The sequence below is a fragment of the Rhineura floridana genome, chromosome 1 (genome assembly GCF_030035675.1).
Source record: "Rhineura floridana isolate rRhiFlo1 chromosome 1, rRhiFlo1.hap2, whole genome shotgun sequence".
Taxonomy (NCBI): domain Eukaryota; kingdom Metazoa; phylum Chordata; class Lepidosauria; order Squamata; family Rhineuridae; genus Rhineura; species Rhineura floridana.
This window is the reverse complement of record NC_084480.1, coordinates 109,854,740-109,880,964: the sequence shown is the minus strand read 5'-3', so window position 1 is coordinate 109,880,964 and position 26,225 is coordinate 109,854,740. Positions and strand designations below refer to the sequence as shown.

Genomic DNA, 26,225 nt, shown 5'->3' with positions numbered 1-26,225 from the left:
AGCCAAGAAAGTGAGCATATAATTATCCAGCTGACGTTCCTTTGTACAACTGGGTACAAAAAAAGAAGAGCCTTTGTATAGCTTTTTTTTAAAAGGAAGTTTAATTCTAGATTACTTAGGCTTAAGAGTGCACATTTTCATAAATGAACCCCACTGCTTATTAAGATCTTCAGTGGAGACCTTCCTCATTTACAGGTTAAGTTGGAAGTTATGTAGAGCTAAACAAGTCTCTGAAATCTTTCCCAAGGACATCCTCCTCCCTTGGTCTTTGGGAGATTTCTGGACGTTTGACAAGAATTGTTTGTTCCACCAAGCCTTTGGCACAGCCAATTTTTCATTTTCATAATAGTGATGCATTCAATTAATTTTATTATTTGCTTTGACTGATTTTGAGTTATGATTATGGATTATTCTGTCCATTGTTGTATATTCAATGGCAATTTATTTAATTGCAGTTCTGCCTTGGAGGTAGGATATTTGTTTTATATAAATAATTCCCCACTCCCAAGTTATAGTATGGCATATACTATCACTGAAAAGTAATTACTCCAATTATTTTTGCACCTAAATTAACTCAGGCTCTTATGCCAAATATTTTGTGAAAATTAATTTCCCTGATCACTTAAAAAAATTCTAGACAGCAATGTGTAGCATTAACACTATTCTTGTCTGCTTTGATCCTTTATTTTTATCTGTTAGGTTCAGGGGAGGTTATTGATAATATGACAAGATTAATCCATAGTCTCTCAGTCAAGCTGTTAACTGTGACTTCAGTCACATTGAAACCAATGAAACAAGTTAATTCCAACAAATGTTTATTTATTTATTTAATATTTGATTTATATCCTGCCCTTCCTCCCAGTAGGAGCCCAGGGCAGCAAACAAAAGCACAAAAAACACTTTAAAACATCATAAAAACAGACCTTAAAATACATTAAAACAAAGTATCTTTAAAAATATTTTTAAAACAGCTTTAAAAACATCTTTTTAAAAAAGAAAAGGATTAACATATTGAAAAGCAGTTCCAACACAGATGCAGACTGGGATAAGGTCTCAACTTAAAAGGCTTGTTGAAAGAGGAAAGTCTTCAGTAAGCACCAAAAAGATAACAGAGATGACGCCTGTCTAATATTTAAGGGGAGGGCATTTCAAGGGTTGGTGCCATTACACTAAAGGTCCACTTCCTGTGTCGTGCGAAACGGACCTTCTGATAAGATGGTATCTGCAGGAGGCCCTCACCTGCAGAGTGCAGTGATCAACTGGGTATATAAGGGATAAGACAGTCTTTCAGGTATCCTGGTCCCAAGTTGTATAGGGCTTTGTACACCAAAACTAGAACCTTGAACTCAGCCCAGCAGCTAATAGGCAGCCAGTGCAATACTTTCAGCAGTGGGGTGACATGTTGGTGATAACATGCCCCAGTGTGCAGCCTTGCTGCCACATTTTGCACCAGCTGCAGCTTCCAAACAAACCTCAAGGGTAGCCCCACATAGAGCACATTACAGTAATTCAGCCTGGAGTCACCAGTGCATGGACAAGGCCATCCCGGTCCAGAAACAGCTGCAGCTGTCTTACCAGCGAACCTGGTAAAAGGCACTCCTAGCCACTGAGATAATCTGGGCTGCTAGTGACAAAGACCACCCCAAGACTACAGACCTGCTCTTTCAGCGGGAGTACAACCCCATCTAAAGCAGGCAAGTGACCAGTTATCTGTACTTGGTAACCACCAACCTACAGCGCCTCTGTCTTGCTAGGATGCACACTCAGTTTATTGGCCCTCATCCAGCCCATCACCAAGTCCAGGCAGTGGTCCAGGGCTTGCACACCCTCTCCCAATTCAGATATTACAGAGAAACAGAGCTGGGTATCATCAGCGTACTGCTGACACCTTGCCCCAAATCTCCTGATGACTGCTCCGAAGGGTTTCATATAGACGTTAAACAGCATGGGGGATAAGATGGTACCCTGTGGTACCCACAGCACAACTGACAGGGGGCTGAAAGACAACCACCCAATGCTATTTTCTGAAAATGGCCCTGGAGATAGGATTGGAACCACTATAAAACATTGCCTCCAATACCCATCTCACCAAGGCGGTCCAGGATACCATAGTCAATGGTATCAAAAGCCACCAAGAGATCAAATAAGAATAACCAGGTTGTACTCCCCGTCCTTCTCCCAATAAAGGTCATCCATCAGGGAGACCAAGGCTGATTCAGCCTCATAACCAGGCTTAAACCCAGACTGGAATGGGTCAAGATAATCTGTTTCATCCAAGAGTACTTGCAATTGCAGGACTTCCCAGGAGGATCGCTCCGCCTGTGCTGCCTCTGAGACGGGCTCCCGTCTTGGATGAAACTTTTTCAGTTTTAAAACCAGTCAGAAGGGCTTTTTGACTGGGGATAATTTCTTCCGGATAAGGAAGAAACGTAGAGATTTCCCACACAGCTTTGTTGTGTTTGTTGGAGACTGGAATTCATTAGAATTGTCTGTGAAAGAAGGTCTTCCAGCAGCTCGGATAGAGCTAGGATTTCTAGCTAGCTCAGCTGATTAAGTGAGCCGTTTTTTTTTCTTCAAAGAAAAACGGATTAACAGGCAAGCATTCTCCTGTCTACGCTCATTATTTTGTTATCTATACAGCTAAAGAGATTTGTCAAAGAACCAGCAATTAAGAAACCCTGGGTGAGTCATAACCTTCTCTTTTATTCACGGAACTAAGGGGAAGAAAATAAAAATAGCCTATCTTTTTTTTTTTATTGCAAAAAGCTGGCATGGAAATCAGCATTATAAAGATTACAAACGGATGAGGGGTTTCTAATTGGAAGAGAAAATTTTTTTTTGATTTATAAGACTTTTGAGTAATATATGTCTGGGACTATTTTTTCCGGTCTACTTTTTTCTTTTTTTTGACGAATCTGCTCATTCTTTCTGCTACTAGTTATTTGGATGCTGTGAACTAAAGCTGTTTTTGCACTTCTGGACATATAAGAGATAAGGAAGTCCATGCTGTCTAGAGTGTGACGTCAGTTGGTTTGAAAGATTAACTCCTTTGTAACTGGATAAAGAAATAAACTGTTCTTTGCTTGGGACATTGAAAATTGAAGGAGTTTTGTTCCTTTGGTTTTAAGAATGACAATTAAGAAGATGGTTGACACCATGGATGTACAAGAAGGGACTTTATCTTTAGATATGTTTCAGAAAATAATGAATGGGATTAAGCTAACAAAACAAGAACTGAGAAATAACAGACAAGCGTTGAAAATTGAATTTGGCGAAATGAGACAGGAGCTGAAAGAAATTCAGGATTCTATGAGAAAGGAGAATAAAGATAGATCTGGAAAACCAAAAAAAGATGAAAGAAAAATTAAAGGCAAGGTTCAAACTATGGAGATTGGATTAAATATGGACTTGGAAAAAGATTTGGATTTCGTGGCTGTGATGGATCCTGGAGACAAATATTACGGTTTGGAACACAGCGCTGTCCCTGAAGGAATTGATGAAGAGATTGGAGATAAAGATATTATCGGTTCGAAAAAATTCTTGGACTGGAAGGATTTGATGGAACTTGAAATGGAGAAAGTTTACAGAATTAATCCCTGTTTTGTGTCAATGGAAAAACCTTCAAGAGATGTGCTAGTGTATTCTGTAAAAAAGAGGAACAGAGATGCGGCTTTGCAACAATACTTCAGTGATACGTTCGGAATTGATGGCAAGGAAATATCTGTGATAAAGGAAATTCCTATCAGACTCTTATTATATGACTATGACAGCAAGATTATTGGGTGCGAAAAGATGGAAGATGGAAGATGGAACCAACACGGATAATGGAAGAAGAGCGATTTGAAATTACTGGACTTAGTAGACTTGATGAGTTGGATTAATTGACATGTCTATCTAGAAAAAAATTGATGGACATATATCTCAAGGATTGGAAACTTCTCTTTGACTTTCTGTGGAAGAATAAAATGATACGATGTTAATGAGATTTGATACCAACTAAGATAACCGCTGGAGGAAGGTGATTTTATAATCTATTAAGAGACAGGCTTGTTATATATTATAGACTTATAGCTGAACTATGACAAATCGGAAGTCAATAGTTTTTTTTTCTTTTTTTATTGTATTAGTTATTAATTTGTGTTTTTTCTTTTTGTATTGTTTTGGTTTTGAAAATTTGAATAAAAATTAATTGAAAAAAAAAAACAAGAGTACTTGCAATTGCTGCACCAAAGCCCTTTCAATCACCTTCCCTAAGAAAGGGGTATTTGCACCCTGTCGGTAGTTGTCGCAAACCAATGGATCCAGGGTGGGCTTCTTCAGGAGCGGTCGGATCACCGCCTCTTTCAGAACAGCTGGAACCACTTCCTCCCACAACAATGCATTGACCACACCCTGGATCCACTTGGTCAAACCCCCTTGGCAAACTTTAATAAGCCAAGAAGGGCAAGGGTTTAGAGGACACATTGCTGGCCGCATTGTCCCAAGCACCTTGTCCACGTCATCAGGCTGCATCAACTGAAACTGTTTCCAAAAAACTCCATTTCCTGATGTTGATGTCAACAGATCCCTGACAATATGGAAAAGGTCCACTGGATGGCTACTTGAGGATGTGATGGTGACAGAGAAATGGGTCTTCTTTGTCGCCCTCACCGCAGCACAGTAGGCACGGGTATGATGTTTTACTTGCCTGAACAGCCTCACAGCAAGTCTTTCACCCCTTGCGTTCTAGGCATCATCCAGTCTGTTTCATTGCCCTTAGCTCACTGGTGTATCAAGGTGCAAACCAGGCTCCACAGTGCCGGAGATGGTGCTCAGGGGCAACTGTGTCAAGAGCCTGATGTGCCTCGCTGTTCCACAGCGTGACAAGGGCTTCAACAGGGTCACCTGCTCGATCTACTGGGAACTTCTCAAGGGCATTCAGGAATCCTGTGGATTCCATAAGTCTCCGGGGGCGGACTATCTTAATCTGTCCACCACCCCTGCAGGGGAGGATTGGTGCCATAAGTCTAAACTTCACCAGCAAGTGGTCTGAACATGACAATGGGGTGACATCCACCCACCCCCATCTCATCCTTCCTCTATCTGGAGCAAAAACCAGGTTGAGGGTGTGCCTTGCCCTATGTGTTGAACTGGTGACAACTTGAGACAGCCGAATGGTCATCATGGAGGCCATGAAGTCCCAAGCCAGAACACTAGAGGCAGCCTCATCATGGACATTGAAATCACCCAGGACTATGGTTCTGGGCTATTCCAAAACCATAGCCGAAATGGCCTTCACCAGCAAGGTCAGAGAAGCTGCTGGGCAGCAGGGTGGATGGTACACCCTAGTTTACTGTCTCCTCGGCCCGACACCAGGTGCAGGCCCTCACAGCCAACTCCAAGATAGAGACTTTTCCTGGTGTCAGACATGGAAGTTGTATAGACCACTGCAACGCCTCCCCCACATGCCTGCAGCCTGTGCTGGTGTTGCAACAAGTATCCAGGTGTGTCAGATCAACTCCTTCCAGCTCACGCACCCAAGTCTCGGTAACACACACCAAATCGGCACCTTCATTCACGATCAAATCATGGATGAGTGTGGTCTTATTTTGTGCCATGGTATTAAACAACAACAGGCCAGTCAGCACAGCAGATGAGCAACGAGGAACCCATTCATGAGAGGAGTGGGAGTGAGGAACAAGGTGTAGATAGCCTTGCCCTCGTCTTCCCTTGCCCTGAGAGAATTGGGAACAGTCAGACCCACTCAATATCTTTTACACATGGCACATCTACTTTTCCCGTCTCACACCCAGGGACGGCCAGCCTTCTGCCAGTTACAGACTCTCATGCTGAAGGCATCTGACGACTTTCTCCTATTGTTCAGTTCACTGCACAGGTTCTCACCCTACGCAGGAACTACACATGTGACATACACCCTCCCCACTACCAATCTCCTCTAGATTGGTTAAAAAAAAATAGCAGGGGGTAGCACCCTCTCCCTCAGGACTTCCTAAGCGGCTCCCCAAGGGCAGCCAGGTTTTTATGACCCCTAACCCAGCTAGGAGCTGATGCAAAAGGCTGCAAGATTAACTGCTGCCTCTTTCTGGAGTCAGGGTCAGGCAGGGGGTCCCAGTTGTTGCAGCACTTACCAGGGACTTCAGCTGTCTCAAGAGACAGCAACCCAGAGGAGCAAGCAAGCAAGCACCTAGATGCTCAGATACTCACTCCCAGGGCAGGTCTTCTCCAGTCCCTCAGTGCTGCAGTTGTTCCCTTTAAGAGGACTTAAGTCCCATTGTTTTCAAATAAAGTTAGATTCAGTTTGGGCCTCTATGTTTTAAATGGAAGATAAGAAAGAGAATGTGTGCTGTGACATGTTAGGGTACTGGATAATGAATGACACCATGATTTAAGAGTGTGATTATTTTCATTCTCTGATTCGAAGAATACAGAGAATGACAATATTTTACAAATATATGCCCCACAATGCTACCAGCCACTTACTGGCAAATAGGTTCGGAACATGATTGACGCTAAAAGATAGTTTTGGCATAAATTAGACAAATATAGAATATCAAAAATAAAGTTTTCCTCAGCTATACCATAATTCTGATAGATGAATAAATGGCCTTTGGGGGGGTCAGGGGGAGAGAAGGGAAAAGAAAGAAAGAGCCTTCATATCCAAATACACCATATTTTGAAAACTCAGCGAAAGGCCCATTAGTCATTTTGACTTTCCAAAAAACGTTTTGTGTAAATCATTTGGTTTTATAAACAATTACTGTTTTCCTGAAGTCAATAACAAAATCTTCTGAGATATAATGATAAGATATCATCCTACTTACCACATTATTATCTGAACTATATACATTGTGGCATCATTCAGTGCGTTGAAAAAGTCCACCAGCACTTTTCCCTTTTCTCCCATTTTTCCGATAACAATTCCAAAGACAAGACAAAAGACTATCAAGCCAAGAACATTAATACCATCGGAATACACGCCCACTATTTTGTATTCCTTAGTTTTATTCTGTAGATTGAGAGTGAAGGGGAAAGATTACTAATTAGTAACAATTCATTTTGGTGATATGAGCTTTATTATTGTTCAGGAAACTATAATAGATTAAACCTATTTGGGGTTTATTGGATTGCTTACTACTTAATTTCTTGGGTATAGTTTGTAAGTGTTAATTTACGTAATGCTTCTAATGGCTCCACTTGGAGCCACTAGAGCACAAATTATCTTAAAGGATTCAACAAAAAGCCTATGTCTTTTAGTGTGGTCTAGTAAATAAATCTCTTTCAATTTCTGTTATTAATTTATCACATTTGCAAGCAGAACTTCACTAGACTAATCTTTTCTCCATAATTTCAATAGTTACAGTGTCATACAATACACAGTAGTAACAATACCTCTGAAGTCTCTGTTGGCATTACAGTTGTAACTGGGGCTTCTGTAGGAACAGTACCATTTTTGTCCACTTCACTTGTGATTGTTACTTCTACACGTTTGGTTTTATACTGAAAGTTAAGAATACATACATTACATTCTAAGGAAATGATGGACTGAAAAGTAAACTATTTTTTAAAAGTTCTTTTCAGGATGCAAGGCATTTAATAAGGATCAAGAAGCTTATGCATATTATTTACAGTTGTAACATGTCAACAACAGTTGATACATCCATTGTTAATCGATTATAATCTAGACACAAGCATGAAAAAATTACCATAAAGGGTTATATAAGAGCAACAGTGACTGTTCTTCAGTATGGATTTTTTTTAATTTTCATTTTTTTGCTTACTTGATTTGTTCCATCTTCTTTGTATCTCTCACTGAGACATGGAACTTGTATTACTACTCTCCAAGCCATGCATGGCAGATGGTTTGTGTTTCTCCATGCGAAAATGTGATGAGATGCTTGTTTAATGTGTCTGTTTTGGATGTAATATATTTCATAAGGCTAGTTGCCTGGGATAAACAAGGGATAAGTAGTTAAGGGTGAGACAGTTCAGGGCAATCCTGGCAACCATTGCCAAGGAAATTAGAATGCTGGGAGAGGGATAGCTTGGGGGGTGGGGCGTTAGAGAGAACATATTGCATCCTTTCTTATCAGCCACATTTCAATCATTGTTAAGGAGCTATCATGTTCATGTATCCATTTATTTCTCCATCTTTCCCTTAATTCTTCTACTTAAGTCTTCCTTCTCAGTACACCCAGATCATTACTCTTGTGCTAACTCTCAGGTTACAGAGGCTGCAACAAATCCTTTCTTGTTTTCCTCTTTCTTTTTGTGAGCTGTAAAGATGATGCCTCGTAGGCTTCACTCCAGTGCTGAGGAAGCTGCAATCATGAAATATTTCTGCACCAGAAATAGGACCTTTGATTTTGTATCTTATTATCACTCCTGAATGTATGCTTACATGTTGCTTTGGGTCTGAAAACTACTGCCTGATCATTTGAAAGGAATGTGGATTTTCTGAGACCATAATAATCTCAAATTTTCCTTGATGTTATTAAATTTTATTTTTGTAAAAAAACCCAAACGGTTATTACTGAACTCTTATCCAAAAATAATATAGTATCCTACAGTATAATCATCACATAATATAATAATAATAATAATAATAATAATAAAATTTTATTTCTAGGCCGCCTATCTGGCCGAATTAACGGCCACTCTAGGCGGCGTACATAGACTAAAATATAACATAGAGTAAAATATAACATATAATACTAAACAAAACCCCAGTAGTCTATAGACATCCCGAGCAGCAGGTTCACGCACACTGGTATAGCTTTATGGAGATGCAGAAATAACTGCACAGTTGGTGTTAATAAATAACAAGACTGAACCTACCTGTTGAAAACAGGCCTGTACAAGGTTTTCTGGGAACATATTCCTATAGAGGGATTTAAACATATTTTAAAGATATCACAATGTAATAATACAAAATATATTCAAGAAGCAACATGGAATGATGGTGGTAATCTCTCTCTCTCTCTGTCTCTGTCTCTCCACACACAGATCCCTGAATATATTTCATCAGGACTTGAAGTTCAGAAATATATGTTCAAGTTGGAAACCTTGTGTACTGTCTTCAAGACCTAACATTTTAACAGATGGGCTCACAGCAGATTAGGTTGCTCTCTCTCTCTCTCTCTCTAATTCAGCAGGGATGCAGTATGCATGACATAGATACAATCTTATTGGAATGACATAGTATGATGAAAATGCTCCACCCATGCTTTATAACATTTTCTTCTTAATGTGTTTGGTGATGACATCATTTTGTTTTGGCAGGCAAATAACCAATTTCCTGTATTGCAAAGGGGATACAGGAAGAAAGAAAAAAGCTGATATGAATTGCATATGCTGCCCTCTGTGTTTTCTCAATAAAAGGAGCACCAATTTGTGCACAGTCCTATATATTGGGTGGAATCCAATACTGCATGAGCAGACATCTGCTTGGGCATAGGGACATCGCCTCCCTGTTCTCCTCATTGTATGCCACAAAACATGCTCCAGAGAGTCTCCCAACCCACCGGAACAGATTTTGAGGGCACTCACAAGGGCTGCAGGGAAGAGAAGAGAAAGGTGAAGGACCATTGTCTACAGACAGCACTGGATACAACCCACCATTAGAATTCTATAGTACAAATCATTCTGTCTCTCAAATGCATGCTTTGATAGCTTTAAAATGGGACAATGGCATTTATCGTGGAATCTTTTTAGCAACAAAACAGTATCTGAAAGGCTCACCTAATCAAGTCTAACATAGCATCCACAGTAGAGACATCAGGTGTGCTACCTGTTCTATCAATCTCATCAGCTTTCTGGGACACTCCTGGTTTGATGGTCACAACCAATACAACCCCTGTAATTGAGAAAAATCCCATTCTGAGCAGTTGGAAATCTTGTATGGAGGAATTTTCTGTATGGAATAATTTTTTACAGTGGTTCTTTCCGGAGTACAGCAAATGGCAGACCAGAATTACATCTGTCTTAGAATCAGTAATTATCTCTTCCAAGTTTGGTGGAAAATTCAGTTCATTATTACATGATACAAAGTCATCATATTATGCTATATATGGAAGATAGTGGAGCCTATTGCTGAATCAGGGCTGCAGATGGACATAGTGGCCACATTTGCACATAACACTAAGCCAAACCACAGCTTAGTGAGAATGTGCTGTATCCTGGGGAGGAGAGTATAGCTGCTTTGCTCCTGTCTGGTCCTTTTAACTCAGTACAGGCAATCCCAGAGTTAAGTATTATATTTGTTATAAAGATAATCCTGTGTGCCTATGAAATGGTACATCGGGAATATAACATGGAGTAAAAAGCTCTAATCCATGAGAATGGTAACTGTTTACCATTACAATTTGGCACATGTGATATCCAAGTTTGCTCTTACTTTCTAAAAATGTGGGCAAGGTGGACTTCCGGGAAGGGTGGCTTAGCCTGTGCTGCCTCTGAGTTGAGCTCTCATCTCAGAAGAAGCTTTTTCAGTTCTAAAATCAGTCAGAACGTTCTTTTTGACTGGTAAAGATTTTCTCCCGGGCAGGGAGAAACGTAGAGATTAACCACAAAGCCTGTTTTTGTTGGGAGGACTGGATTTCATTAATTTATGAGAGAAAGTTCAGCCAGCAATGCAGACGGACTTCCATCAAGCTCTTTCTGATTAAGCGACACGTTTATCTTTTCTTCAAAGAAAAACGGAACCTAACAGGCAAGCATCCTTCTTTCTATATATTTTTTTATTTGGTTTAAATTGTTGCAGCAAAAAAGAGATTTGTCAATGAATCAGCTATAAAGAACATCTGGTGAGTTATAACTCTTCTCTTTTACTCACGAAATTAAGGAGGAAAGAAATCGAAAAAAGCTTATCTTTGTTTTTATTGCAAAAAGCTGGCCTGGAGGTGCATTCTAAAGATACTAACGGAAGAGGGATTTCTATTTCGAGGAGGGGAAAAAATAATAAATTTGATTTATGAATTTTGGAGTACTATATGTCTGGGACTATTTTTTTTTTGGTCTATTTCATTTTGACGAATCTGCTTGTTCACGACGCCACTAACTGTTTGAAGCTGGGAACTAAATTTGTTTTGTTTTCCTGAACATATAAGAGATAAGACACTGATGTCAGCAAGCCTGGAATATTAACCCAATTGTGGCTGAAATAATTTTTTGTTTTTGTGGTTCTAAGAATGGCAACCAGGGAAGTGACTGAGACCATGGAAGAAATTATGTTTCAGAAAATAATGAGTGAGATTGAGATAACGAAACAAACCCTGAGACAGGGTAGACAGGAGATGAAAATTGAATTTAGCAAAATGACGCAGGAGTTTAAAGAAATAGGGGATTCTGTGAGAGAGGAGTTTGATGGGATTAGAGATGAGAAAAGAAAAATTAAAGGGAAGATACAAGCCCTGGAGACTGGAACAAATATGGAATTGGAAAAAGATCTGGAGTTTACGGATGTTAGAAATAAAGTTTACTGTTTGGAATTCAACGTTGTCTCCGAAGAAATTAATGAAGATATTAGTGATAAAGTTATCAATGTCTTGGATAATTTTCTTGACTGGAATGATGTGATGGGGCTTGACATAGAAAAAATCTATGGAATTAACTACAAATATGTGACAATGGAAAAACTCTTAAGAGATGAGCCAGTGCATTTTGTAAAAAAGAAGAGCAGAGATGTGACTTTACAACAATATTTCAGCAACATATTCAGAATTGATGGCAAGGACATATTTGTGATGAGGGAAATTCCCATCAGACTCTTGTTATATGACTATGGCTATGACAGCAAGATCATCATGGGATACTGATAATGGATGAATGGATACTGAAACCACTGGATTTAACAGGACTATTGAAGATGGAAGATGGAATTAATATTGATAATGGAAGAATGGTTATGGAAATTATTGGACCTAACAGATTTGACGAGATGGATTAATTGATATGTTTATTTGGACTATGGCTATGACAACAAGATTATTATGGGATACTGATAATGGAAGAATGGCTACTGAAATTACTGGTCTTAACAGGATTATTGAAGATGGAAGATGGAATTAATATAGATAATGGAAGAATGGCTATTGAAATTATTGGACCTAACAGATTTGAATCAGATGGATTAAGCGACATGTTTATTTGGAGAAAAATTGAAAGATATATCTCTCAAGGAATTGAAACCTCTCTTTGACTTTTTGTGGAAAGAATAAAGTAATGTTTATGAGATTTGATGATTAATTAAGATAACTACTGGAGGAAAGTGATTTTATAATATAATTTTAGAGACAGGATTGTTATATATTGTAGACCTATAACTGATCTGCGACAAATCGGAAGTCAACATTTTATTTTATTGTTTAATTGTTTTTGTTTTGTTTTGTTTTTTGTCTTTGAAAATTTGAATAAAAATTAATGATAAAAAAAATGTGGGCAAGGTGAAAAAGGACTGTTTATTGTTGGTTTGCCAATTGATTAAAAAAAATAATCACTGCACAATACAAAGAAATTTAAGAATAATAAAGACTCCAGGACAGGGCTGTACATTACCTAGGATTACCGCTAGGGCTGTAGTGAAGAAGTAGTAGACAACTGCCCGCAAGCCAATCTTTCCAGAAACACTAGAGTCCAAAGCAGCAACACCTGGGGAGTTTTAGAAAATAATTCAATTCTAATACATAAACATTTGCACATAAATGCAGTTCATTTTTACATTTGTGATTTCGCTTTACCCTTATCTTCCATCTTCCTGTGACCTTGTACAGTGGGTGTGATCCAGTGCTGCCATTCCACTTGTAGAACAGCTTTTGATACTATAGAGATGCCCACTAACATAAGAGAAGGAACTGCAATTTTCACCAGTGTTCCCTTCCTGTTGCAACCCGAAGCCCCCTACACAATCTGTTCCAGAGAGTGGGGGGACCCTACAGAACAGCATGGAAGGGAGTGCAGGAAGCTGCAGCAGGAAGGGGAAATCATTTAAAATCACTTCTTTTAGTGGACTGTGTTCAATGAGAAGCTTCTTGTTTTAAATACTTTTGAAAACGTCCTCCCTCTTCCATTTATTAATAAAGAATTCTGTTAGGAAATGTTGCTGTAATAACAGCTGAGAATAAAATACTTCTGTATGCTTTGTTAAATGTTAAGAAATTTTATTGCTAAACAACACAGATAAAGCTCTTTTAAAAAACAACCAAACAAAACAAAACTGGAATGATGTTCAAATTTCACAAAGTTTCTGGTAGGAAAAACCCAGGTGGAATTCAATATATTACACACCAATCATGTACATTAATAGTTAGATCTTTTGTTATCTATTAATATTTTGCCAGCATTTCAGTGGTTTTCAGAGAGATAGACTCTGAAGACCTATTTCAATGGACCAACAGTCTAATTGAAGAATAGAGGATCTAACCCGCATAAAAATCCTAGCTCCATTGCAAGAGGATCTAATCACCTCATTGTGCTGGTGCTAGGAGTTCTGGCACAGCAGTTGCTTTTGAACTGTTGCACCAGTGTTTCCCTCACAGCCCTTCATCTATGCAATAGGGCAAATGTGCCATTATTGTAAGGGTTTATTTTTTTGCTTATAGGACAAAGAGACTCTAAAGTATTACACAAAGGGGCTGAAGAGGATCCTGTCATATCTCAGCCTTCAAAGATTAACATAATTGCCCTGGCGCAGTCATGCAGCAGCTGCCAGTGTAGAGTGTTAATGGATTATCCTGCATTATTGAGGACCGCAGTAACGTCCCAGTACAAAGCTATAAAGCTCCACTCTATGATGAGTTGCTGCCTCAGGACACTGACTTCTACAGCCAGGTGTAAGCATTTCAGTATTTTAGAGGGCTCACTAAATCTTAATATAAGCCTTAGTTTACTTAGGCTGAGCCCCAGAATCAGATTTTAATTCAACATGGCTTCAATACTGAATTATGTTGTAAAATAATGTGTTCTTCTGCACATGTGCAGAGTGCATTCTCTTCATAGAGTGACCTTATTCAACCCCTCAAAACACTTGGCATCACGGAGCAGGACTTCTATGTCAAATGGTGTGCCTTTCAGACAGGTTTGAACTCAAGCATCTCTCATTTTAGAAACTAATAACTGATCAAATCTGAATGTCATCGCTGAATGTGAATCAGCAATATCTCTCCTCCCTTTCTCAGAGCTTCTAGCAAGGCCAGAACAAGTCACCTAGCTATTAGAGGGAAACTGACAGAATCTATTTCTTCCTCCATTCTATTTAGACCACACAATAAATTGGTCATTAAAGGGAATCAGCAAAAGCCTGGCCTGTTCTAACCACCTCTGCCAACACTGCTCTATTTGATGATCAAATCATAAATCCTCTCTCTACAGAGATTGATTTCATACTGCATACTTGGCCAGTTCCCAGGCAGACAATAGGTGGTTGTTGTGCTTACATGAGATATAGATTGCAGGGACAAAAGATGTGACCTCAAGCGCACGCACCACTTCCTTTGCCGCATTATTTAAGAGTGCGGTTACTATTTAACCAAGCACTATCACACATTAAAATGAGCTCTTCTAGAACAGCATGTGCATTAAGATCTAATTCCCACAACCACTTCAGTGTATAGTTTGGCAAAGTAGGTTGCTTCTTATGTGGTTATGATTTGCGAACATGTCAGCAGAGTGGCATGGCTGATTTACTGCATGTGGTGTAGCAAGTATGTCTCTTCCCATCAGTTTCAATGATATAAGGCTGTAAGGCAGTGATGGCTATGGTATTCCAGAAAGCATGATACCATAATAGCCAGAGATTGTCAGTTTGGTAAGAGTAGACTATGGGCTGGAATTTCTCTAGCCCACATTGAGATCTTGCATGATTAAAATCAGCATACCCATAAACTGGGTTGCATTTGGCATGGGATCAACCCACATAACCTAATGGGCAAAATTTTGGTTTGCATACAGTAGACAGCAATCACACAACCACCTCTGTGCAAACTGTATGATAACCATCTTGCAAATTTGGAAGTAGGAGATCACTGCCTTCCCAGACAGTTGGGTAGATTTGTACAAATGTCTATCCTCTTGAATATGTATCCAAGATCAATGAAGCCTAGTTGGACCACTGCCAATTTTCTCCTTTAACTCCCAGCTGATGACTGTGGGAACAAGAGGGATCCTTGACTAACAGGAGCCCTGTTCATATATTCCCCTCCATCTATTTAGTTTGGGTCTGCTCGTCTTGCTCCTGATCTCATGTCCACACATTTGATGCTATGCCTTTAAAAGGGGGCCTATGCACAAATAACTGTAGGCACATACAGCTTGGAACGATAACTTCCAGCTGTCAGCATCTGGGTCAAGGGTCCTTGCTCAAGGTTCAAGGGATGCATCTTGCATCAAGGGTCACTATGACTGGGCATCTGTGGAAGGCCCACACCTCAGAAGGGGGCCTATTGACAACAGCCTCCTGGACCTGCTCCTCCTCTTCACCACTGCAACCTGCTTGTTCATCTGCCCTTTTCTCTGGCCCAGAGAGGATGAGTGCAGAATAGCAATGGGCACCATTTTTGCAGTAATCAGAGTTGCTATCAGATTAATTATTATTTCTTATATTCTCTATCTTTGTGGAGAGAATGTTGAAGTAGCAACTCTCTGTGCTTGGTCCTGATTAATTCTTTTTTTCTTATTTGGTTTTTTAAAATTCACTTTGAAATTATTCATAATGTGAGTGATACTTTTATCAATCTACTTTCTATAATGTGAGTGATACTTTTATCAATCTACTTTCTATGTGAGCTCTTCAAATGTGAATTTCCTTTCATTGATGTCAAAGAGGTTTTGACTGTAATTGGCAGACAGAAAACAGCAGGGGGGAATGACACTGACTTGATTATCTGCCTTAATCTGTCTGCAGTGCACTTGAAAAGAAATGTAAGCAGGCAATCATTACAGAGTTCAGAATAAAGATTGATACCAGTAGAAACTTGTGAATAAATAGCAATTATAATATTGATAATTCTCTGCCAAGCGAAATAAATACATACATAAAAATTGGAAAAGATCAGAAAAATGAAAAGATATTGGAGGAAAAAGGAACTGGATTGTTAATGACCACCAGGAGGTCACACTTAAAAACAAAATGTAAAAAAGGAGAGGATTCCATTCCTAGTGCAGACACGCAGAGAGAAGAAAATTTTGCTTCACAACTTGTGCAAAGGTGATTATTGACAGGGCCGGTTCTAAAGGGCAGCCAGGTGGGACACTGGCCCGAGGGCCCCAGAGCTACAGGAGCCCCTGAACTCCACTCCCCTTCCGCGAACCGCGGCACCATCCACGGATCGCAGGACAGGAGCTTCCGCCTGCCCGCCATTCCCTTGCCCCATCTACCTGTCTCCTGCCTTTTAGCATTGCCCTTAATGAAGATGGTGGCCAAGGCTTCCCTAAGGTACTGAAGCCGCTGCCACCATCTTAGTTGATGGCAGAGATGCATGCGTGTAGCACATACGTGTGCCATCAACAAAGATGGCGGCAGAGGCTTCATCCCCTTAGGGAAACTGCGGCCGCCACCTTCATTAAGGGCAATGGTAAAAGACAGGAGACAGGTAGGTGGGGTGGGGGCTGGGCGCACATGTGCGTGCACACACACACTGGGGCCCAGGGCAAGCTGATGCCCAAGGGCCCTGGCATGCCTGGAGCCGGCCCTGACTGAGTTCAGATTTTTTCAGTTTTTCTAACTCTAAAGAACTTGCAAGCTTTTCAGGATCCTGAATGAGTATTGTACTCCGAAACTTGTAGAGCTAAGGAAAAGTCTTGTATCAATAAGCACCAGGGCCTGTTCTCATCTTTGATTTAATTCCAGAGGGGATCAGCAAGCAAACAACAGTGATGGTGAGTGTACTGCCTCCACAGGGTTTAGAATTGTATATAGAGAAACTCCTTCTGTTGTGTCAAATAAGGCATTTATTAGGTTAGAGTTATGGAACTCTAGAGGTCTGTCTCTATGCTCCCTTAGCCTTACAGTAACTTCCTGTCAGGTGACATCACTCCTCACTTTAATTGGCTAGTTAGTTTTCCCTCCAAAACCTGCCTCAGTTTGTTTCAGTCATCAGTGAAGCTAGCAGAAGGCCTAGTAGCCCCAAAGGACAACACTCCTTTTTTACCTATCTCTCTCTCAGAAGATACTTCTCTGCCAGAATTACCTCTTCCAGAAGCTTCTCTCTCAGAAGGTACCTCTCCTCCATTTAATCTACCTTGTCAACAATCCTACAATTACCTGCTATCAACCTTCTTCTTCATCATCACCATCCTCAGTTCACCATCCCCAGAGACTGTATGCTTTCTTTTAAATTTCTGTATACCTTTGTGTTTTCTGGTTTAATAAAATAGTTCTGATTAAAAGAGAGACTGAGTTGACTGTCTGGCAAAGTGGGTTTCAGAACCACGGGCTCAGAACAGTGAGGAGGAGTGGCAGCTGCCACTACCTGGTTGCTCACTGACTCTGGCGATCAATCAGGTGGCAGTAATAAGGCGGACTAGCTGCAGCAGTTGGCAACAATGGCAGTGAGGGGTGGGACTCACTGAGGGACAGATGGGACAAGTGAGAATGTCTTGTCCGAAAGCCCCCCCCCCATAACCTGGAGCTGGCACTGTTCTTAGTTTCCTTGATTTTTTAAAATTTATTACTTCAGTAAGACTTATCCAGACATAAGCAACACTTTGGGGGATAAAAAGAATGAAGGGGAGGCTTCTTCTTATCAAATGCCTTTTTTTCTTTTTTGAATGAGCAGAAGGTAATGACAGTAAGCCTTTAGAGTAGGGGTAGGGAAACTTTGGCTCTTCAGATGTTGGATTCCAATTCCTTTCATCCCTAGCCAGCATGCCAATGGTCAGGGACAATGGGAACCAGTCAGGAAGGCCACATTCCCTCCACCTGTGCTTTAATGTTTTGCTTGTGCACAACTAAGAATTTCCAGGAAGGTGTAAAAGACGGAACGGAACAGGCTGGAACGGGCCCTTTATAAAAGACATTGATGCCAAAAACACTGGGATGTGTTAGAGACACTTGAGAACAACATTTAGGAACAAAAACCATTCCGATAGGATTTTTATTAACCCTTTAACAACCAAAATGCCCTCCGGAATGGAATGAAACAGCCTGGAACAGCGACTTCCCAGCGAGCCAGACCTCCGAAATTCACCAGTTCCACATGACTACATGGGATGCATGCAATAAGACACAAAACTTCCACGAAAACCACGTTCCGATACCCGTTCCGGGCTATAATAATCTTTTACATAAAACACCCCAGAACGGCGACTTCCCAGCGAGCCAGACCTCCCAAATTCACCAGTCCTACATGACTACATGGGATGCATGCAATAAGACACAAAACTTCCATGAAAACCACGTTCCGATACCCGTTCCGGGCTATAATATGCTTTTACATAAAACAGCCTAGAACGGCGACTTCCCAATCAGCCAGACCTACCAAAATTCACCAACCACACATGTTGCTGCCTCTCCTTTTGTTGGGAAATGGGAGATAACACAGGATGACCCAGGAATCTCTGGGGTGATCAGCAATACCCTTTCTTGCTGTTTGTAGGTCCACTGAGCAGCACTATTGGTGCTGCTATCAGGTTGCAAATGGCTGGTGAATTGGGGAGAGAGAGAGAGAGATTGGAGGGGCAAGTCAGCTGGCAGAAGGGGGAGAGAAATAGAGTTTGCCTTCTGTGAAATAGATGTGCTATCACAGGAAAAAAATGGGTTCAAAGAAGAGCTCTTGTGTGCTTGGGCTCAGACTCCACCTCTACCTTGTATTCAAGTTCTGGGCCAAACCTCACCACTCTGCTTTCTGTGAAATGAGTTTCTGACACAACTACTTTCAAAATCAAGGTTATTAATGTCTGGAACCTGTGGGAGGGACTCTCACTCATTGGGCAGAGCACATAAGGTGGAGGCAGAAGAACTTTCCAGTCAAAAGGCTCTCAGGCAAGAAGGCTGGAGAACAGGACCTTGGACAGCCACTGCCAGTCTGAGGGCCAAGCTAGATGAGATACCAATCATGCAATAAACAATTGCACGATGAGCTTTGCAACACTAAATTGAAGGTGCAGGGCAGCTGTACCGCCTCCTTTGCCAAAAATGCCACACCACTGTACTAGTGTATATCAACAAAATCACAAAAGAAAGCAATCAGATGTCAGGGTTGAGGTCAGTCCCTCTGACATTATCTGGCCTACAAAGTGGTGGGGCAAGCATCCATTCCTCCACCCAGAAAAGGTTTAGCACACCTGTTCTATGTATGGGTACGATGACACAAATAAATAAATATAACTATAAAGAGTAGTTCTGAAATACTGTAATGATTTTTCATTCTTCTAAAGATATTTTAACATATAGCATTATTAGCTATATTCTTTGGAAAAATATGAATCCAGTAAAAAACACACATAGCAAGAACTAAAACAATGTATACAAATATGTGTATATATATATATATATTCTAAAACAACATTAGGATATAAATGTAACATAATATAAATAGCAGCAACTGAACCAATATTTTTGTAAACTTTTTGCAAAGTAAATAGAACACAAATGTACTTTTGTGCAGGTAGGCGTGCAAGATCACTTCAAGTATAGAACAGTATTTATCAACACTGAAAATAATCATATAACATTAGACAAGATCATGTTATAGAAGAAAACATTTTTGCCTGTGGCATGGATTCTTCATTTGTTACAACACTTTGGACATTTGAATATGCCACGAGGAGCTTGATTTATCTCAAGGCAGGACGGATGGTACCAGTCCTGACAGACTCCCTGGCAGAGAATCATTGTGTCCTCCTTGGGTTTCTTGCACAGATTACCCATTAAACACAGTGACCAAGATGAATTATAATACTGTTGTACTGCTGAAGATAAGAATGCAATTGTAGACAATGATTCTTTAGGCACATTTCTTGAGACAGGAGTGTTGAAATTGTTCATGACTTTCTGATTTCTTTGTTTCTTTGTTCTCTGCTGCTGTCTCTGAGTTGCACTTGGTTGTGGAAGTAATGCATTCTTGCTGAGCAGTTCCGTAGCAATCCACTGCCGTACAGGGACCATGTCTACTGGGAAGGGGATTGGAGAGCCACTGCACAACACATGTGCAAACAGACATACAAACACCCCACAGTTGGAAGAGTCCTTTTGAACTGGTATGTCAAGAGGTGCATGAATGATCCACTCTGACTAATTCATTGCTGAAGCTGACTGCATCTCTATAAATGATTGCAGCATGTTGGTGTACTTGGTGGAGATGCCATGTTTGGAATCAAGATACAGAATAATTTCCACTTGAAGAACACAATCATTAGTACCCAATGAGAACTGTGTACATTGGTCGGGATGAGCCAGATGTCCTTCATCACAACATCCAAGTTTGTGCCAAAGTTATGAACACTTGTGTATCCCTGTAATTCCATGGACCGCATAATAAATGGGCTGAAGACACGCACGTCAACATCTGTACTTGTCACAATCTCTAGATTTGTTCTAGTAATTAGGAATCCCTCAATTACAGTGTCAACTAGCCAGTTTTGATTCAGAAGAGACTTCATGTCATCTGCATTGATGTTAGACCCTTTGTATGGTTGAATTTCTCATGTGTGGATAGCATGTTATAGATTCCCATGGAACATGTTCTTTTTTCCCCATCATCTTTCCTTGAGTAGGTTTTTGAGGGGTACTTGAAAATAGGGGGCTTCCTGCTCAAGATCAAAGGCAAAGGATGATAATTGCCTTTCCTTGCCAGCAGCTTGATTTTCATTTTTCTCATTTCTCTGTTGGGAGGCATCAGTTGTAGTATAACCATGCATCAGAAGGGAATCTGATGCAGCCAATATGGTTAACTCATCTTTTTATCTAGGTTTCTTTCTTCCAGATTTTCCTTTTCGTCCACTCATCCTCAATTTTTTCAGAGAATACATCACCTTTGTCCCATGAAGACTTTTTCCTACAGACATCTGTGCTGCCATAATATGGTAGCATGTCCTGGAACTGTTGCAAGAACATGTTTCTTTTGGAAATAATTTCACCACATATTCCTTCTCACGTGATCCTCTGATAAGGAAACAGCCAGACTGTGCTTGTAAGAATATGTGGTTTTGCTTTACAATTAAATCTGCTACACCTTCCATAGTCTTTGATTTACGGTCTTTTCTTTGAAGTTCAGGCACATGGTCTGTGTCCATCTTTCTCTGCTTTATGAAATGCACAGTGTCATCTACAGGAACACAGTCTACTGGAAACTGTGTAGTATCAGGATTTAATTTTCTGATATTATGTTCTGCTAAGAGGTGGTAATTTCCAATTCCACACAGTCCTCTTAAAATTTCTTTTAGGTAATATGTCTGAAGGAAATAAAAAAACAAAACTATTTCATCCATGTTCAGTTCCTTCTTACTGCATAGCCTCTTGAACACGGCATTCATGCTTTCAGATACATTTGTGGTAATGCCACCGGTTCTCTTATAGATCCCTCTTTTTTCCAAGAGCCATCTGCCACAGTTTGTCATAACAACTTTTCTCAGCTTCTGATCAAAATAGTTGAGGAAGCCTGCACTCCACTTTACTTTCAATTTGTGCAGCAATTTCAGAAACTCCTCTTCACTCTCACTATCCAGAAGCTGAAGAATATTGTTGGTGTAAACTTTCCGATCACCTTTCCCTCCTTCATGTGCAGAGACCCAGAATTCTACATCTTTTATAATATAGTTCCAGCAAAGGACATGTGCACAGTCTGGAATAGTTTTCTCAATAGCATGCACAATGGCTGCTTCTCTGTCTGTGACTATCACAGTGGAATCATTGTTGATCTTGGGCACACATTTTCCTATAAATAAAAAAACTGCTCATGCACATTTGTTGTGCGCTTATCATGGATCACTATGGCCAAAGGGATTGCTGGGTTCTCCTCAAAGAAAGCACACTGGCAAATTAAAGGTGACACATAGAAGTCTCCAAGCTGAAAGGTTGTGTCATAAGGCAAAAGTGTGTTTGGCTCCAACATTATCACCTCTTCAAATATGCTAATAATTTCTGGAAACAAACAAATAAACAAATAAATAACAGTTTATCCAGCTTTCCCATTGTTCTACTGAAAAAAACTGGAAGAAATGCAGGATAAAGAAGAGCAAACTGAAATAAATATATTCATTATTGGACCCTTGGATGATAAGGGAGTCAAAGGTGTACTAAAGAACGATAAGGAGATTGCAGAGAAGCTAAATGAATTCTTTGCATCTGTCTTCACAGTGGAAGATATAGGGCAGATCCCTGAACTTGAACTAACATTTGCAGGAAGGGATTCTGAGGAACTGAGACAAATAGAGGTAACGAGAGAGGAAGTTCTAAGCTTAATGGACAATATAAAAACTGACAAATCACCGGGCCCAGATGGCATCCACCTGAGAGTTCTCAAAGAACTCAAATGTGAAATTGCTGATCTGCTAACTAAAATATGTAACTTGTCCCTTGGGTCCTCCTCCGTGCCTGAGGACTGGAAAGTGGCAAATGTAACGCCAATCTTCAAAAAGGGATCCAGAGGGGATCCCGGAAATTACAGGCCAGTTAGCTTAACTTCTGTCCCTGGAAAACTGGTAGAAAGTATGATTAAAGCTAGATTAACTAAGCACATAGAAGAACAAGCCTTGCTGAAGCAGAGCCAGCATGGCTTCTGCAAGGGAAAGTCCTGTCTCAGTAACCTATTAGAATTCTTTGAGAGTGTCAACAAGCATATAGATAGAGGTGATCCAGTGGACATAGTGTACTTAGACTTTCAAAAAGCGTTTGACAAGGTACCTCACCAAAGGCTTCTGAGGAAGCTTAGCAGTCATGGAATAAGAGGAGAGGTCCTCTTGTGGATAAGAAATTGGTTAAGAAGCAGAAAGCAGAGAGTAGGAATAAACGGACAGTTCTCCCAATGGAGGGCTGTAGAAAGTGGAGTCCCTCAAGGATCGGAATTGGGACCTGTACTTTTCAACTTGTTCATTAATGACCTAGAATTAGGAGTGAGCAGTGAAGTGGCCAAGTTTGCTGATGACACTAAATTGTTCAGGGTTGTTAAAACAAAAAGGGATTGTGAAGAGCTCCAAAAAGACCTCTCCAAACTGAGTGAATGGGCAGAAAAATGGCAAATGCAATTCAATATAAACAAGTGTAAAATTATGCATATTGGAGCAAAAAATCTTAATTTCACATATACGCTCATGGGGTCTGAACTGGTGGTGACCGACCAGGAGAGAGACCTTGGGGTTGTAGTGGACAGCACGATGAAAATGTCGACCCAGTGTGCGGCAGCTGTGAAAAAGGCAAATTCCATGCTAGCGATAATTAGGAAAGGTATTGAAAATAAAACAGCCGATATCATAATGCCGTTGTATAAATCTATGGTGCGGCCGCATTTGGAATACTGTGTACAGTTCTGGTCGCCTCATCTCAAAAAGGATATTATAGAGTTGGAAAAGGTTCAGAAGAGGGCAACCAGAATGATCAAGGGGATGGAGCGACTCCCTTACGAGGAAAGGTTGCAGCATTTGGGGCTTTTTAGTTTAGAGAAAAGGCGGGTCAGAGGAGACATGATAGAAGTGTATAAAATTATGCATGGCATTGAGAAAGTGGATAGAGAAAAGTTCTTCTCCCTCTCTCATAATACTAGAACTCGTAGACATTCAAAGAAGCTGAATGTTGGAAGATTCAGGACAGACAAAAGGAAGTACTTCTTTACTCAGCGCATAGTTAAACTATGGAATTTGCTCCCACAAGATGCAGTAATGGCCACCAGCTTGGACGGCTTTAAAAGAAGATTAGACAAATTCATGGAGGACAGGGCAATCAATGGCTACTAGCCATGATGGCTGTGCTCTGCCACCCTAGTCAGAGGCAGCATGCTTCTGAAAACCAGTTGCCGGAAGCCTCAGGAGGGGAGAGTGTTCTTGCACTCGGGTCCTGCTTGCAGGCTTCCCCCAGGCACCTGGTTGGCCACTGTGAGAACAGGATGCTGGACTAGATGGGCCACTGGCCTGATCCAGCAGGCTCTTCTTATGTTCTTATGTTCTTATTATTTATTTAAGACTTTTATATTATTTTTGTTAAAGTTCAAAGCAGCTCTGGTTGCTATGGGGGACCTAAATCAGACTGGGGGAGTGGTACTGTGGGGCTGGGTGTTTAACTCTTCTTCATATGCTGTTTTATAAATTCCCTAAAACTGCTATTTGTCCTGCTGGGGAAAACATAGAGACACCGTAAGGGGCCCTGGAGTGAGTAAAATGAGGAATATGACAAGGTGAAGAAGTTAACTCCTATTTCTCTGTGCCAAGGGAATTAACCCCCTTCCTCTGTCCACTTGACAATTTCTCTAAACTGATTCATGGGAGCTCATGAAAAAAATAATGTATTTCTCAGATTCTCATCTACTTTGGCCTCTAAAGATAGGGGCCTTGCGGCCTATCTTTGTATGTGCCCATTCTTCTCTCTGGGTACAAAAACATCAGAGAGACTAAATCCCACAAAAAAGTAGGGGTGGATTTTGGTCAATGGCTGCAGTTAACTGTTTTCCAATACTGCTTCTGGGAATGACACTATATCATTATGTGCCATTGTTCCCATTTGGGACATCTCTTAAACTTGAAAAAAGAATGCTGCTCCACCATCACCTGAAGCAGCAGCAAAGCATTTTAATTATAGAAGGGAAAACCCTTCAGGTACCTTGTCAGCAACAATAACCCAACTTTCCCTAAAACATGTTCAAAGATTATCCCAAACTTTGTGAGATGTTTTCACATATCCCCCCTAAACCAGTGGAAAGGCCTCTGCTAAATATTTTGGCCCAGCTATACATATAATTCTATAGTATAAAAGGTAAGTGGACTGCATGAGAATATTTTTGATTATGTTCTTATATAACACAAAATTCCTAATACATGATTTTCTGATCCCTCCCTATATCTTTTTCCTTTTGTATTATGTCTATTAGCTTGTAAGCTTGCAGACAGAGACTGTAGTGTTACATATTCATTTAAAATGTTTCTATTCTACCCTTCATTTGCCTAACTTCCAGGGTAGGTTAAAACAAAACATAAAAGCATAACAATACAATAAATCTGCAAACTAAAAACAGCAACAGTTATTAATAATACATCATTAACCAAATTGCAAATGTCTGGGTGAATACAAAGAGTTTTGCCTGGTACCTATAAGATAATAATTCTGGTACCAGGAGGGTCTCCTTCGGATGGTATTCCATGGCCAAAAAGGGCCCTCTCTTGTTGACCTCGTCTCTGACAAGGAGTCACACGGAGGAGAATCTCATCAGATGATTTCACAATATAAGCAGGGGATTAAGTACTCACCTTGGTAATCCAATTGGAGAGGCTATTAGACAACCATGCCCAGGCTATCCTCATTGAGAAATGGCTGTTGCTAGTGAACTAGCTGTAGCTTGTAAAAGACACTCATTACAAGATACTCAAGTGGCCTCTTGTGGTGCCAGGAAAAACCCAAGCTGCAAACCTGCTGTTTTGGGGAATGCAACCCTCTCAACACCTATTTGTTTATTTGTAACATTTCTATACTACCCATACCCAGTGTTCTGAGTGGTTTACCAATTTATAAACTGTAGAATATTTTTAAAAATACAACTAAGTTTTAGAAACCCAACACATTATCAACACCCAACTACATAAAAAGTAGCACAAGGTCAATCTAAAATCCAGCCAAAGCAGCATAAAACCAACAAGGGGGAAAAGATTAATGCTAAGAATCTAAAATACACCAAAAATATATAACTATGTATTTAAAAGGACGGGCAAAATAAAAAGATCTGGTGCCAATTTGGAGAAGGTCCTCTGATAAAACTCTTAAGGGCCAGGTAGGTATATACAGAAGGAGGTCTTTCATAGGGTTGCCATATTCTAGTTCCTCAAATCTGGGCAGGCTAATTTGTATATCATGCAAATTCCAGAGCTTGGAAAAGTTACTTTTTTGAACTACAACTCCCATCAGCCCTAGGCAACATGGCCACTGGATTAGGCTGATGGGAGCTGTAGTTCAAAAAAGTAACTTTTCCAAGCTCTGCAAATTACTTGCTAATTATGCAAATTAAGCATATTAATAGTTGCATTGTCCAGTTGTTTGTTTTTGTATCTAGTAATTACTATCAAAACCTGGAGGAAGATGTGACAATTTTTTTTAA

The 26,225-nt window shown here is 40.3% G+C and overlaps 1 protein-coding gene across 1 annotated transcript in view; it reads right to left on the bottom strand.

Annotated features, from left to right (window-relative positions):
* Window positions 1-26,225, bottom strand: part of SLC1A1 (solute carrier family 1 member 1) — a 60,881-nt gene that overhangs the window by 12,503 nt on the left and 22,153 nt on the right. The window contains exons 3-7 of the mRNA XM_061629213.1: window positions 12,553-12,645; window positions 9,739-9,853; window positions 8,836-8,878; window positions 7,390-7,497; window positions 6,822-7,006 (exon numbers count right to left, since the gene is read on the bottom strand). Coding sequence (XP_061485197.1) covers window positions 6,822-7,006; window positions 7,390-7,497; window positions 8,836-8,878; window positions 9,739-9,853; window positions 12,553-12,645 — 544 coding nt within the window. The remainder of the gene's footprint in view (window positions 1-6,821; window positions 7,007-7,389; window positions 7,498-8,835; window positions 8,879-9,738; window positions 9,854-12,552; window positions 12,646-26,225) is intronic.